This window comes from Oncorhynchus masou, chromosome 28 (assembly GCF_036934945.1).
Source record: "Oncorhynchus masou masou isolate Uvic2021 chromosome 28, UVic_Omas_1.1, whole genome shotgun sequence".
Lineage (NCBI taxonomy): Eukaryota > Metazoa > Chordata > Actinopteri > Salmoniformes > Salmonidae > Oncorhynchus > Oncorhynchus masou.
This window is the reverse complement of record NC_088239.1, coordinates 65,526,655-65,541,260: the sequence shown is the minus strand read 5'-3', so window position 1 is coordinate 65,541,260 and position 14,606 is coordinate 65,526,655. Positions and strand designations below refer to the sequence as shown.

General features: G+C 45.5%; 1 protein-coding gene across 3 annotated transcripts in view; it reads right to left on the bottom strand.

The window, feature by feature from the left end:
• Nucleotides 1–14,606, bottom strand: part of LOC135516906 (high affinity cAMP-specific and IBMX-insensitive 3',5'-cyclic phosphodiesterase 8B-like) — an 83,101-nt gene that overhangs the window by 43,901 nt on the left and 24,594 nt on the right. For 2 of the 3 annotated variants that reach the window (XM_064940973.1, XM_064940974.1), the window contains 7 exons: nucleotides 2,843–2,902; nucleotides 2,536–2,593; nucleotides 1,931–2,019; nucleotides 1,493–1,571; nucleotides 1,210–1,350; nucleotides 924–1,012; nucleotides 694–748 (listed from right to left, as the gene is read on the bottom strand). In XM_064940973.1, coding sequence (XP_064797045.1) covers nucleotides 694–748; nucleotides 924–1,012; nucleotides 1,210–1,350; nucleotides 1,493–1,571; nucleotides 1,931–2,019; nucleotides 2,536–2,593; nucleotides 2,843–2,902 — 571 coding nt within the window. The remainder of the gene's footprint in view (nucleotides 1–693; nucleotides 749–923; nucleotides 1,013–1,209; nucleotides 1,351–1,492; nucleotides 1,572–1,930; nucleotides 2,020–2,535; nucleotides 2,594–2,842; nucleotides 2,903–14,606) is intronic. The other variant, XM_064940975.1, reaches the window with a different exon arrangement.

Sequence of the window (14,606 nt, the reverse complement as noted above, 5' to 3'; positions counted from 1 at the left end):
TTATGACCTCTCTCTGACCACAGCAGCCTAGTTGAAGGAGGCAAGGGGGAGGCAGGGAGAGGGGGATGGGGCTTGCTGTACCCAAAGAGGGCAACGTCATGACACCAGCATAAACTTGTCACCAACATACCAGCATGAGCTGGTCACCAGCATCACCAGCTGGTCGGCCAGCCTAACCAGCTAGACCATGATGGTCCGACCAGTTTGAACAGCATAGACCACCATGGACCAGCATGGGCCAGCTTGAAATTTAGGTTGATCTACACTGTTTGTTTCAGCACGGAACATACTGTACAAGAAATAAAAGGTCTTGTATGACTATTCATCATACAGTAGAAGACAAGTGATCTTCCCATGGCTAGCACAGGGCTGTCTCTGAACCACTTGAGGCCACATATTTACCATGAAGCTACAATTTTGGCAAACAAAGCAGACACCACATGCCTTCCATACAGCATAGAGCTGTCATTGATCAACAACACCTTGAGGCCACACGAGTTACATCATACTGGAGTTATGTGATACTTGACAGAAAAAAGGGGGAAAATAATAAATGTTTTTTGATTGACAGGGTATTAATTTATCTTACGTAAGTACAGTTGAAGAATAGATCATGTCATTATCAAATCATTAAGACCACCATGACTGCTCTCATTACATGAAACATAAAAATTAACTTCCATGCCTGCTCACCTGTTTGTTGTTGTCACTGTGGGGCCTCTTGATGGAGACAAAATGCCGGATTTTACTGTAAAGAGATGGAAAGCAAAGCATATTAGATTGGGAACCATCTTTGTGTAACTACCAGTTGCACAAGCAGTTATCAATCTAAGGTGGAAGACCATACAATAGCCTGCCAGTCCCCAGTGCAATAAAGTTAAGATGACTGGCTCCTTATAGAGGAAGTGATGTCAGTGATTTACCCTCCCTGGCCAATCACAGGCGTAATCTTGACGTGCTGCTGTATGCTGTCACCTGACTTCCTCCTGGCGTAGTAGATCCCCTGCCACTCCTAGAGACAACATAGTCGGAACATACAGTCAGACAACAATATAACATCCATACAATGAAGAAATGACAGTCAGACAACTGGACAGAAAACATTACACAAATATAAAGAATGGATGGATGGTCTTCAACCAGGTGTTGAGGTATTGGGTCTCTCGCAGTATCTCTCACCTCCACTGTGGCTCAGTTTCAGAAGCTCACCTTTCCTTTCTTGATGCAGGTGTTGATGGTGTCTAGAAGATCTGCTCGGTTCTTGTCACTCTTGGGGAGTTCTGTCAGCTCTTTCCCTATTAACTCTCCTTTGTGGTATCCCATCATGTGCTCAAACGCTGGGTTCACGTACTGGTGGCGTGGGAGCGAGATGGATAAGAATGATTTGTTTTTATTTCACAGATTACCTAAACAACCCATAAATGTCAAGACATAGATTGTGTTTCAGTGTGGCTGAATGACTGTGTGTTTGTGTGTGTTTGTGTACCTGTACCTGTATCACATGGTCTTCACTGGTGATCTCCACTGCCTCCTGACAGTGGTCCAGAGCAGTGAAGACTGAGTTACACGCCCTGAGGGAGAGAAGAGAGGTATATCGGTTTAATCATACTATGTGTGTGTGTGTGTGTGTGTGTGTGTGTGTGTGTGTGTGTGTGTGTGTGTGTGTGTGTGTGTAGGTTGGTTCTTCTATCCTTGTGAGGACCTAAAATCCCCACAAGGATAGTAAAACAAGGAAAGTTCTCCCTCCTGGGCATATTTCCTAAGTCCCCATGACGACAATGGCTATTTTAATCTTAAGGGTTAGGTTTAGGGTTAGAATTAGGGTTAGGTGTTAGGGAAAATAGGATTTTGAATGGAAAACGAGGATACGAGGATAGAATAACTTAATGTGTGTGTGTGTGTGTGTGTGTGTATGTGAGGACCAAAGTACCTGAGTTTGAACTGGCAGCGCACCTCTCCATGTTCTATCTGGAGCAATTCGTTATAGCAAGCAGAGACACTAATGTTCTCCACATACCTCTGACGAGAGAGAGAGAGAGAGAGAGAGAGAGAGAGAGAGAGAGAGAGAGAGAGAGAGAGAGAGAGAGAGAGAGAGAGAGAGAGAGAGAGAGAGAGAGAGAGAGAGAGAGAGAGAGAGAGAGAGAGAGAGAGAGAGAGAGAGAAACATGAGCAACACAGTGTACTGTACAGTGCGTAGTCTGCGGATGTGATCTCTGCCTGGGTTCTGAGCTCTGAGGTCTTTCACCCAACATATCTTGGAGGTAGGGCACGTGATGAGAACTGTGACCTGCTGTACAGTACATTAGGTAAACACTGCATGTGTTTATAAGATGAGCCAGCTGACTGACTGACTGATTCAGCAGATGGATGATAGGATAGCATGCTGAGTGTTTTAAGTTGCCTGGCTGAGTTCACTTTACAGAGTCACAGAGGAGTTGGTGGTGGCAGATGTCATGCCATATAAAGGCATGTCCTCTTTTCCTCCTATAGTACATAGAGAACATATAATGAGGAAGAAGGGAACAGAGTACATACTCTGCTGAATCCAGCGCAGAGAAGAGGACGAACAGACGGCTCCTCCTGATCTAAAGGCCTATAGAGAAAGAACAGCATAAACAGCACACACTATGACATTATCATCATCAGCCCACATAAGATATACACCACATATCATTATAGAATACACACATGTGTATGACATTATCATCATCAGTGAGGAAACATATCTGTGTTTGTTTACTGTTGTTTGGTGTTTGTGTATGTAACTTGAGTTGTGAGTTGCGGGAAAAAATCCTCTTGAAGGGCAAATAAACACCATCAATCAATTACGATGTATACTTACGTCTGTGGCACAATGGCCAGAAGGACTGTGTGTTCTGAGGGCTTTGTGGCACGGACCAACCTGGATCAACAACAAAATAGAAAAACACATCAAAATATAACAGATTGATAAAAAGAAGCATTCAAAATCCTGCAGGTGGTGAGAACAGCATTATCAAATACAGTGCCTTCAGAAAGTATTCACTCCCCTTGACTTTTTCCACATTTTGTTGTGTTACAAAGTGAGATTAAAATGGATGTAATTGTACTTTTTTTGTCAACAATCTATACAAAATACTCTGTAATGGCAAAGTGTAAGAAAACTTTTTTAAAACATTTATGGAAAATAAAACTCTAATATATCTTGATTAGATAAGTATTCAACCCCCTGAGACTTTGGCTGTGATTACAGCTGTGAGTCTTTCTGGGTAATTGTCTAAGAGCTTTGCACACCTGGATTGTACATCACTTAAATATTCTTTAAAACATTCTTCAAGTGCTGTCAAGTTGGTTGTTGATCATTGCTAGACAGCCATTTTTATGTCTTGCCATACATTTTCAAGCTTATTTAAGTCAAAACTGTAACTAGGACACTCAGGAACATTCAATGTCGTCTTGGTATGCAACTCCAGTGTATATTTGGCCTTGTGTTTTAGGTAATTGTTCTGGTGAAAGGAGAATTCATTTCCCAGTGTCTGTTGGAAAGCAGACTGAACCAAGTTTTCCTCTAGGATTTTGTCTGTGCTTTGCTCTCTTACATTTATTTTTATCTTAAAAAACTCCCTAGTCCTTACCGATGACAAGCATACCCATAACATGATTAAGCCACCACCATGCTTGAAAATATGAAGAGTGGTACTGTCACGAATCCCGCCGAAGATGGTGCCTCTTCCTGTTCGGGCGGCGCTCGGCGGTCATCGTCGCTGGCCTACTAGCTGCCACTGATCCCCTTTTCTGTTTCATTTAGTTGTGTCTGATTAGTTGCACCTGTTTTGTGTTTAGGTTTTGATTGTGGGCTATTTAAACACAGTAGGCCCGCCGGCTTTTATGTGGGCTTGTGGTTATTTGGTGGTATTTATTTTTCCGGTCAGTTGCGTCCTGTTGTTTGGACTGATTCTTTACGCGCCCTTGTGTGTGTGGCGTGATCGTCTCTCTGGGTTTTGGAAAATAAAAATCCACATCTTGTGAACTACCCTGCTCTCTGCGCCTGACTTCTCCACCCACTACTCATAGAAGCCGTGACAGAAGCCCACACCAGCTATGGAGTCAGCAGGAGCAGCGACCACCCCTCTTCCATCAATGGAGGAGCGCGTCCTACATCACACAGCCGTCCTCCATCCGATCGGTTCAGCGATGGACCAACTCCCTCGGGTGAGGAGAGTGTGAGCCTCCTCGTCTCCTGTTTGACGGGTAGAGCCCTGGAATGGGCCAACGCTGTCTGGAACGGCCCAGACTCGGCTCCGGACCACTACCCGGAGTTCACCCGGTGAGCGACTGTTCCACCTCAGACAGGAGACGAGGAGTGCGCAGGACTTCGCCTTGGAGTTCCGGACCTTTGCTGCTGGTGCGGGGTGGAATGACAGGGCCCTGATGGACCACTACCGATGCAGCCTCCGGGAGGACGTCCGCAGGGGGCTAGCTTGTCGGGACAACACACTCTCCCCCGACAAGCTTATAGACATGTCGATCCGACTGGACAACCTGCTAGCTGCCTGCGGGAGTTCAGAGGGGGTCCTATCAATTCCACCTCACAGCCCTCCCACTCCAACTCCGATGGAGTTGGGAGGAGCTGCATCAGGAGTGCATCCGGAGGAGGAGGCCCCTCCTGCACCTACTGCGCCCTGAGAGGACACACTTCGGACCGGTGTTGGAGGAGTCCGTCTGGGAGTCGAGATGGCAGGCGGAACACTTCTCGGCCACCCCATGTGAGTAGGCACCAAACTCACCCAGAGCTTCCTGTTGGTCACATGTTTTTATAATTTTTTTCCCCTGCGTTTTTCCCTCTCTCCAGCATAATGCGCTAGTCGATTCAGGCGCATCTGGGAGTTTTATGGATCGCGGACTCGCCCGTAAGTTGGGTATTCCGTTGGTGCAGATAGACCCACCTTTCCCCGTGCACTCCTTAGATAGCCGACCGTTAGGGTCAGGGCTGGTCAGGGAGGCCACGATTTCGCTGGACATGGTAACGCAGGGGGATCATAGGGAGAGGATCAGTTTCTACCTTATTGATTCACCTGGGTTTCCAGTGGTGTTGGGGGTTCCCTGGCTGGCTATTCACAATCCCCTCATTTCCTGGAGACAGGGGGCTCTTCAGAGGTGGTCAGAGGAGTGTTCAGGTAGGTGTATAAGAGTTTCCATCGGTGCCACATCGGTGGAGAGTACAGACAAGGTTTCCACTGTGCGCATTCCCCTAGAATATGCCGATTTAGCTATCGCTTTTTGTAAAAAGAAGGCGATCGAATTACCACCCCATCACGTGTACTCATTGTCACAGGAGGAGACTTGGCTATGGAGACATACAGTGCCTTGCGAAAGTATTCGGCCCCCTTGAACTTTGCGACCTTTTGCCATATTTCAGGCTTCAAACATAAAGATATAAAACTGTATTTTTTTGTGAAGAATCAACAACAAGTGGGACACAATCATGAAGTGGAACGACATTTATTGGATATTTCAAACTTTTTTAACAAATCAAAAACGGAAAAATTGGGCGTGCAAAATTATTCAGCCCCTTTACTTTCAGTGCAACAAACTCTCTCCAGAAGTTCAGTGAGGATCTCTGAATGATCCAATGTTGACCTAAATGACGTATGATGATAAATACAATCCACCTGTGTGTAATCAAGTCTCCGTATAAATGCACCTGCACTGTGATAGTCTCAGAGGTCCGTTAAAAGCGCAGAGAGCATCATGAAGAACAAGGAACACAAGGCAGGTCCGAGATACTGTTGTGAAGAAGTTTAAAGCCGGATTTGGATACAAAAAGATTTCCCAAGCTTTAAACATCCCAAGGAGCACTGTGCAAGCGATAATATTGAAATGGAAGGAGTATCCGACCACTGCAAATCTACCAAGACCTGGCCGTCCCTCTAAACTTTCAGCTCATAGAGGAGAAGACTGATCAGAGATGCAGCCAAGAGGCCCATGATCACTCTGGATGAACTGCAGAGATCTACAGCTAAGGTGGTTTGACTCTGTCCATAGGACAACAATCAGTCGTATATTGCACAAATCTGGCCTTTATGGAAGTGGCAAGAAGAAAGCCATTTCTTAAAGATATCCATAAAAAGTGTCGTTTAAAGTTTGCCACAAGCCACCTGGGAGACACACCAAACATGTGGAAGAAGGTGCTCTGGTCAGATGAAACCAAAATGGAACTTTTTGGCAACAATGCAAAACGTTATGTTTGGCGTAAAAGCAACACAGCTCATCACAATGAACACACCATCCCCACTGTCAAACATGGTGGTTGCAGCATCATGGTTTGGGCCTGCTTTTCTTCAGCAGGGACAGGGAAGATGGTTAAAATTGATGGGAAGTTGGATGGAGCCAAATACAGGACCATTCTGGAAGAAAACATGATGGAGTCTGCAAAAGACCTGAGACTGGGACGGAGATTTGTCTTCCAACAAGACAATGATCCAAAACATAAAGCAAAATATACAATGGAATGGTTCAAAAATAAACATATCCAGGTGTTAGAATGGCAAAGTCAAAGTCCAGACCTGAATCCAATCGAGAATCTGTGGAAAGAACTGAAAACTGCTGTTCACAAATGCTCTCCACCCAACCTCACTGAGCTCGAGCTGTTTTGCAAGGAGGAATGGGAAAAAATTTCAGTCTCTCGATGTGCAAAACTGATAGAGACATACCCCAAGCGACTTACAGCGCTACAAAGTATTAACTTAAGGGGGCTGAACAATTTTGCACGCCCAATTTTTCAGTTTTTGATTTGTTAAAAAAGTTCACTTCATGATTGTGTCCCACTTGTTGTTGATTCTTCACAAAAAAATACAGTTTTATATCTTTATGTTTGAAGCCTGAAATGTCGCAAAGTTCAAGGGGGCAGAATACTTTCGCAAGGCACTGTATGTCACGGAATCTCTGAGACAGGGGTACATTCGGCTCTCCATGTCACCCGTCTCCTCGAGTTTCTTTTTTTTGTGAAGAAAAAGGAGGGAGGACTGCGTCCATGCATTGATTATAAAGGTCTAAATTCGATCACAGTGGGATTTAGTTATCTGCTACCTCTCATCGCTACGGCGGTGGAATCATTCCACGGATCGCTGTTTTTTCACAAAACTGGACCTCAGGAGTCTGGTGCGTATTCGGGAGGGAGACGTGGTACTAAACGCTGTTTTCCACACATCAGGCCACTATGAGTACCTCGTCATGCCGTATGGGTTAAAGATTGCTCCAGCCGTCTTTCAATCCTTTGTAGATGAGATTCTCAGGGACTTGCACGGGCAGGGTGTGGTGGTATACATTAATGACATCTTGATCTATTCTGCTACACGCGCCGCACATGTCTCCCTGGTACACAAAGTACTTGTGCGACTGCTGGAGCATGACCTATACGCCAAGGCTGAGAAATGTGTGTTCTCCAAACGAGCCATTTCCTTCCTGGGTTATCGCATTTCCACCTCGGGGGTGGTGATGGAGTGTGACCGTGTTAACGCCGTGCGTAATTGGCCGACTCCGACCACGGTAAAGGAGGTGCAGTGGTTTTTAGGGTTTGCCAATTACTACCGGAGGTTTATCCTGGGTGTTGGCCAAGTGGCGGCGCCTATTACCTCACTGCTGAGGGGGCCGGTGCGTCTACGGTGGTCGTTCGAGGCAGATGGAGCTTTCAACCAGTTGAAGACGCTGTTTACTGACGCGCCCGTGTTGGCGCATCCGGACCCTTCGTTAGCATTCATAGTGGAGGTGGATGCGTCCGAGGCTGTGCTGTCACAGTGCTCGGGCATGCCACCGAAGCTCCGCCCCTGCGCTTTCTTTTCTAAGAAACTGGGTCCGGCAGAGCGGAACTATGATGTGGGGGACCGGGAGTTGCTAGCTATGGTAAAGGCCCTGAAGGTGTGGAGAAACTGGCTAGAGGGGGCTAAACACCCTTTCCTCATCTGGACTGAATCCGCGTCAGGCTAGGTGGGCCATGTTCTTTACACAATTTAGATTTACGATCTCTTATAAACCAGGTTCCCTTAACACTAAGGCCGACGCACCGGTGGCTCCGGTGGTATGGGAGGTGGACGCGGACATCGAGCAGGTGTTGCTAGTTGGAACCTGCGCCTTCACAGTGTCCGACCGGTCTCAGGTACGTGCCGCTTGGTGTCTGTGATCAATTGATTCGGTGGGCTCACACACTACCTTCTTCAGGTCATCCGGGGATTGCGAGGACAGTGCGGGGTCTTAGGGGGAAATACTGGTGGCCCACCTTAGCCAAGGACGTGAGGCTCTCTGTCTCCTCCTGTTCGGTGTGCGCCCAGAGTAAGGCCCCTAGGCACCTGCCTAGAGGGAAGTTACAGCCCCTCCCGGTTCCACAACGGCCCTGGTCTCATCTATCGTTGGACTTTCTTACTGATCTTCCACCATCTCAGGGGAACACTACCATTCTGGTCGTTGTGGATCGGTTCTCTAAGTCCTGCCGTCTCCTCCCATTGCCTGGTCTCCCTACGGCCCTACAGACTGCGGAGGCTCTATTTACCCACGTCTTCCGGCACTACGGGGTGCCGGAGGACATCGTATCTGATCGAGGTCCCCAGTTCACGTCCCGGGTTTGGAGGGCGTTTATGGGGCGTCTGGGGGTCTCGGTCAGCCTGACCTCTGGTTATCACCCCGAGAGTAATGGGCAGGTGGAGAGAGTGAACCAGGAAGAGTGAACCAGGTCCACCTCCCACTCCGTCACTCCTCCACGAACATGTTGCCATTCCACCGCTTTAGCACTCTCTGCAAACCCTGATGTCCTTGCCGTGTCTGAAACCTGGCTTAGGAAGGCCACCAAAAATTCTGAGATTTCCATACCCAACTATAACATTTTCCGTCAAGATAGAACTGCCAAAGGGGGAGGAGTTGCATTCTACTGCAGTGATAGCCTGCAAAGTAATGTCATACTTTCCAGGTCTATACAAAAACAGTTTGAACTTCTAATTTTAATAATGAATCTCTCCAGAAAAAGTTTCTCACTGTTGCCGCCTGCTACCAACCCCCTCAGCTCCCAGCTGTGCCCTGGACTACCGACCCCCTCAGCCCCCCCGCTACTCGCCCAAGCCTCTCCAGCTTCTCCTTTACCCAAATCCAGATAGCAGATGTTCTGAAAGAGCTGCAAAACCTGGACCAATACAAATCAGCTGGGCTTGACAATCTGTACCCTCTATTTCTGAAACTATCCACCCCCAATATCACAACCCCTATTACCAGCCTGTTCAACCTCTCTTTCGTATCGTCTGAGATCCCCAAGGACTGGAAAGCTGCAGCTCTTCAAAGGGGGAGACACCCTGGACCCAAATTGTTACAGACCTATATCCATCATGCCCTGCCTATCTGAGGTCTTCGAAAGCCAAGTTAACAAACAGATCACTGACTATCTCGAATCCCACCGTACCTTCTTCACTGTAAATCCGGTTTGCGAGCCGGTCACTGGTGCACCTCAGCCACGCTCAAGGTACTAAACGATATCATAACCACCATCGATAAAAGACAGTACTGTGCAGCCGTCATCATCGACCTGGCCAAGGCTTTCGACTCTGTCAACCACCATATTCTTATCGGCAGACTCAGTAGCCTCGGTTTTTCTAATGACTGCCTTGCCTGGTTCACCAACTACTTTGCAGACAGAGTTCAGTGTGTCAAATCGGAGGGCATGTTGTCCGGTCCTCTGACAGTCTTTATGGGGGTGCCACGGGGTTCAATTCTCAGGCCGACTCTTTTCTCTGTATATATCAATGATGTTGCTCTTGCTGTGGGCGATTCCCTGATCCACCTCTATGCAGACGACACCATTCTGTATAGTTCTGGCCCTTCCTTGAACACTGTGCTATCTAACCTCCAAACGAGCTTCAATGCCATACAACACTCCTTCCGTGGCCTTCAACTGCTCTTAAACGCTAGTAAAACCAAATGCATGCTTTTCAACCGTTCGCTGCCTGCACCCGCACGCCCGACTAGCATCACCACCCTGGATGGTTCCGACCTAGAATATGTGGACATCTATAAGTACCTAGGTGTCTGGCTAGACTGTAAACTCTCCTTCGAGACTCATATCAAACATCTCCAATCCAAAATCAAATCTAGAGTCGGCTTCTATTTCGCAACAAAGCCTCCACTCACGCCGCCAAACTTACCCTAGTAAAGCTGACTATCCTACCGATCCTTGACTTCGGCGATGTCATCTACAAAATAGCTTCCAATACTCAACTCAGCAAACTAGATGCAGTTGATCACAGTGCCATTCGTTTTGTTACTAAAGCACCTTATACCACCGACCACTGCGACCTATATGCTCTAGTCGGCTGGCCCTCGCTTCATATTCGTCACCAGATCCACTGGCTCCAGGTCATCTACAAGTCCATGCTAGGTAAAGCTCTGCCTTATCTCAGTTCACTGGTCACGATGGCAACACCCACCCGTAGCACGCGCTCCAGCAGGTGTATATCACTGATCATCCCTAAAGCCAACACCTCATTTGGCCGCCTTTCCTTCCAGTTCTCTGTTGCCTGTGACTGGAACAAATTGCAAAAATCGCTGAAGTTGGAGACTTTTATTTCCCTCACCAACTTTAAACATCTGCTATCTGAGCAGCTAACCGATCGCTGCAGCTGTACATAGTCCATCTGTAAATAGCCCACCCAATTTACCCACCTCATCCCCATACTGTTTTTATTTATTTACTTTTCTGCTCTTTTGCACACCAGTATCTCTACTTGCACATTACCATCTGATCATTTATCACTCCAGTGTTAATCTTCTAAATTGTAATTATTCACTCCTATGGCCTATTTATTGCCTACCTCCTCATGCATTTTGCACACAATGTATATAGGCTATTTTTTTCTACTGTTATTGGCTTGTTTATTGTTTCCCCATGTGTAACTCTGTGTTGCTGTCTGTTCACACTGCTATGCTTTATCTTGGCCAGGTCGCAGTTGTAAATGAGAACTTGTTCTCAACTAGCCTACCTGGTTAAATAAAGGTTAAATAAAATAAAAAATAAATAAAAATAAGTGTCCTTTTCAAAACATTGGAAAACCTCCTTGGTCTTGCTTGAATCTGTGCTTGAAATTCACTGCTCAGACCTAATTGTATGTATATGTGTGGGGTACAGAGATGAGGTAGTCATTTAAAAATAATGTTAAACACTATTATTGCACACAGAGTGAGTTCATGCAACTTATTATGTGATTTGCCATAAGGGTTGAATACTTATTGACTCTTGGCATTTTAGCTTTTTTTTTTTTTTTGACTCTTGGCATTTTTAATGAATTTGTAAATATTTCTATAAACATAATTCCACTTCGACATTATGGCATATTGTGTGTAGATCAGTGACACAACATCTCAGGTTGTAACAAAACAAAATGTGGAAAAAGTCAAGGGGTGTGAATACTTTCTGAAAGCACTGTATATATTTTTGACCACATATGAGGACTTGAAGTGCTTTTATGCTTTACCTTACAAACTTCCTAGCTCATGAGGCAGGTTTGACAGTAATGTGTGATTGAGTTTGACTTGATAGTTTCATTTGACACACACACACAACATGAAAGGTGGCTTTCGAATGAGTGCCAGTCTAAACATGTGGGCAGTGGAGGAGTGATGTCATTGGCATATGACAGGAGAGAACATTTCTCTACTTTACACAGGCTCACCATGGACACACTGTACTGGAGAAAGATGGGAAGCAGGGAGGGGGGAGAGAAGTAGAGAAGGAAGGAGAGAGAGGGAAGGAGAGAGAGAGGGAATGAGAGAGAAGGAGAGAGAGGGAATGAGAGAGAAGGAAAGAGAGAGGAGGAAGGAAAGAGAGGGAGCGAAAGAGAGAGAGAGAGAGAGAGGGAAGGAGAGACCGGGAAGTAGAGACAGGGAAGGAGAGGGAAGGAGAGAGAGAGAGGGGGAAGGAGAGAGGGAGTGAGAGAGGGAAGGAGAGATAGGGAGAGAAAAGGGAGAGAGTGGGGAAAGATTGAGAGGTTTACGATTTCTGATTTTTATTAGGATCCCCATTAGCCTGATGCCAATGGTGACAGTCTTCCTGGGTTTCGGCACATAACGAAAAAGACGTTACAGGCAAAAATACTTTACAATTTCCATACATTTAAAACATAGACGTTACAGACTTATATATTCACTGAGTATTCAAAACATGAACACTGTCTCTTTCCATGACATAGACTGACTAGGTGAATCCAGGTGAAAGCTATGATCCCTTATTGATGTTAAATCCACTTCAATCAGTGTAGATGAAGGTGAGGAGACAGGTTAAAGAAGGATTTTTAAGTCTTGAGACAACTGAGACACGGATTGTGCATGTGTGCAATTCAGAGGGTGAATGGGCAAGACAAAAGATTGAAGTGCTTTGAACGGGGCATGGTAGTACCAGGCGCACCAGTTTTTGTCAAGAACTGCAGCGCTGCTGGGATTTTCACGCTCAACAGTTTCCTGTGTATATCAAGAATGGTCCAACACACAAAAGACATCCAACCAAAGGACACAACTGTGGGAAGCTTTGGAATCAACATGGGCCAGCATCCCTGTGAGTGACGGCAGAAGCCTCTTGGCTGGCATGAGACAGGGAGGGAAGGAGAGAGAGAGACAGAGACAGAGAGAGAGCAACAGACAGACAGTGACATGTGATGGGTCTTTATTGAGAAGAGAGAAAGCGACTTTCTCTCTCTGCTTCTGGGAAAATATTACCATGCATGACCAATAACTCATAAATCACTAGATACTATACGAAGAAGCATATGATGGTCTGGCCACATGATAAATACTGGGTGGGATTATTAGGACAGTTTAAGCTTTGAGTGTATCTAAGTAGAATAGCAGGGAGAGGGTATGCTGCAGGCGCCAAGGCTATATATAGTAGGCTAGTTAGTGACTGGTACATAAGAGTAAAAGTAGACTCTGTGTCGTTGTATGTGTCGAACTGCTTTGCTTTATCTTGGCAAGGTCGCAGTTGTAAATGAGAACTTGCTCTCAACTTGCCTACCTGGTTAAATAAAGGTGAAATAAAGTTTAAAAAACAATCCCCCGACCTCAACCTAATTGAGATGGTTTGGGATGAGTTGGACAACAGAGTGAAGGAAAAGCAGCCAACAAGTGCTCAGAATATGTGGGAACTACTTCAAGACTGTTGGAAAAGCATGCCTCATGAAGCTGGTTGAGGGAATGCCAAGAGTGTGCAAAGCTGTAAACAAGGCAAAGGGAGGCAACTTTGTAAAATATCAAATACACTTTTTTGGTTACTACATGATTCCATATGTGTTATTTCCTAGTTTTGATGTCTTCACTATTATTCTACAACTTAGAAATAGTAAAAATAAAGAAAAACCCTTCAATGAGTAGGTGTGTCCAAACTTTGACGGGTACTGTATTTTAAAAATCCTGCATATCTTAATTTCCATAATTAACAAATAATATGCAGCATAACATAGGCAGTTCATGCAAAGGATTGTTAGCTTACTGTGTTTCATCCTATATTATCCCTAAAATCAGCAAAACATGTGGGAAACACACACACACGCACGCACGCACACACACACACACACACACACACACACACACACACACACACACACACACACACACACACACACACACACACACACACACACACACACACACACACACACACACACACACACACACACACACACACACACACACACACACACACACACACACTCGACCCCTTTCCTCCACAAACAACCATAAGCTCAGATGCTGAACAGTTGTTCCATCCCTGAGCCAAACTCAAGAAAGGACTTGATTTACGAATGCATATACAGTTGCAGCTGTTTCAAAAGGCATGTAAAATTGAGAAAAAAATGGGGAGATTTGATTAACCATTGTCAAGTCCTAGCTGATGGAGATCAGATACACCCCCTTCCCCTTAAACACACACACGCCGGTCCCCCGTTGTGACCATTTTCACAAGCCTCTCCGTGAAGACAGACCTTTGATTACTTTGTGCCACCAGGGCCATAATAATAGAACAATTGAGTTGATTAAGCATTACATGACTTATATTGAGCCGGAATCTCACTTACAGTACATCGAACAGTTAGGCCTACAGAGGCATGATATATTCTGTAGAATAATTTTCATCCAGGAATGTCTTGGATGTCAGAGTAACTGTGTGACAGTTTGTATTACCATCTACTCAGACACACAAACAGACAGTTTGAATTACCATCATCTCAGACACACAAACAGACAGTTTGTATTACCATCATCTCAGACACACACACAGACAGTTTGTATTACCATCATATCAGACACACACACACACAGACAGTTTGTATTACCATCATATCAGACACACACACACACACACAGACAGTTTGTATTACCATCATCTCAGACACACACACAGACAGTTGGTATTACAATCATCTCAGACACACAGACAGTTTGTATTACCATCCTCTCAGACACACAGACAGACAGTTTGTACTACCATCATCTCAGACACACAGACAGACAGTTTGTATTACCATCATCTCAGACACACAGACAGACAGTTTGTACTACCATCATCTCAGACACACAGACAGTTTGTATTACCATCCTCTCAG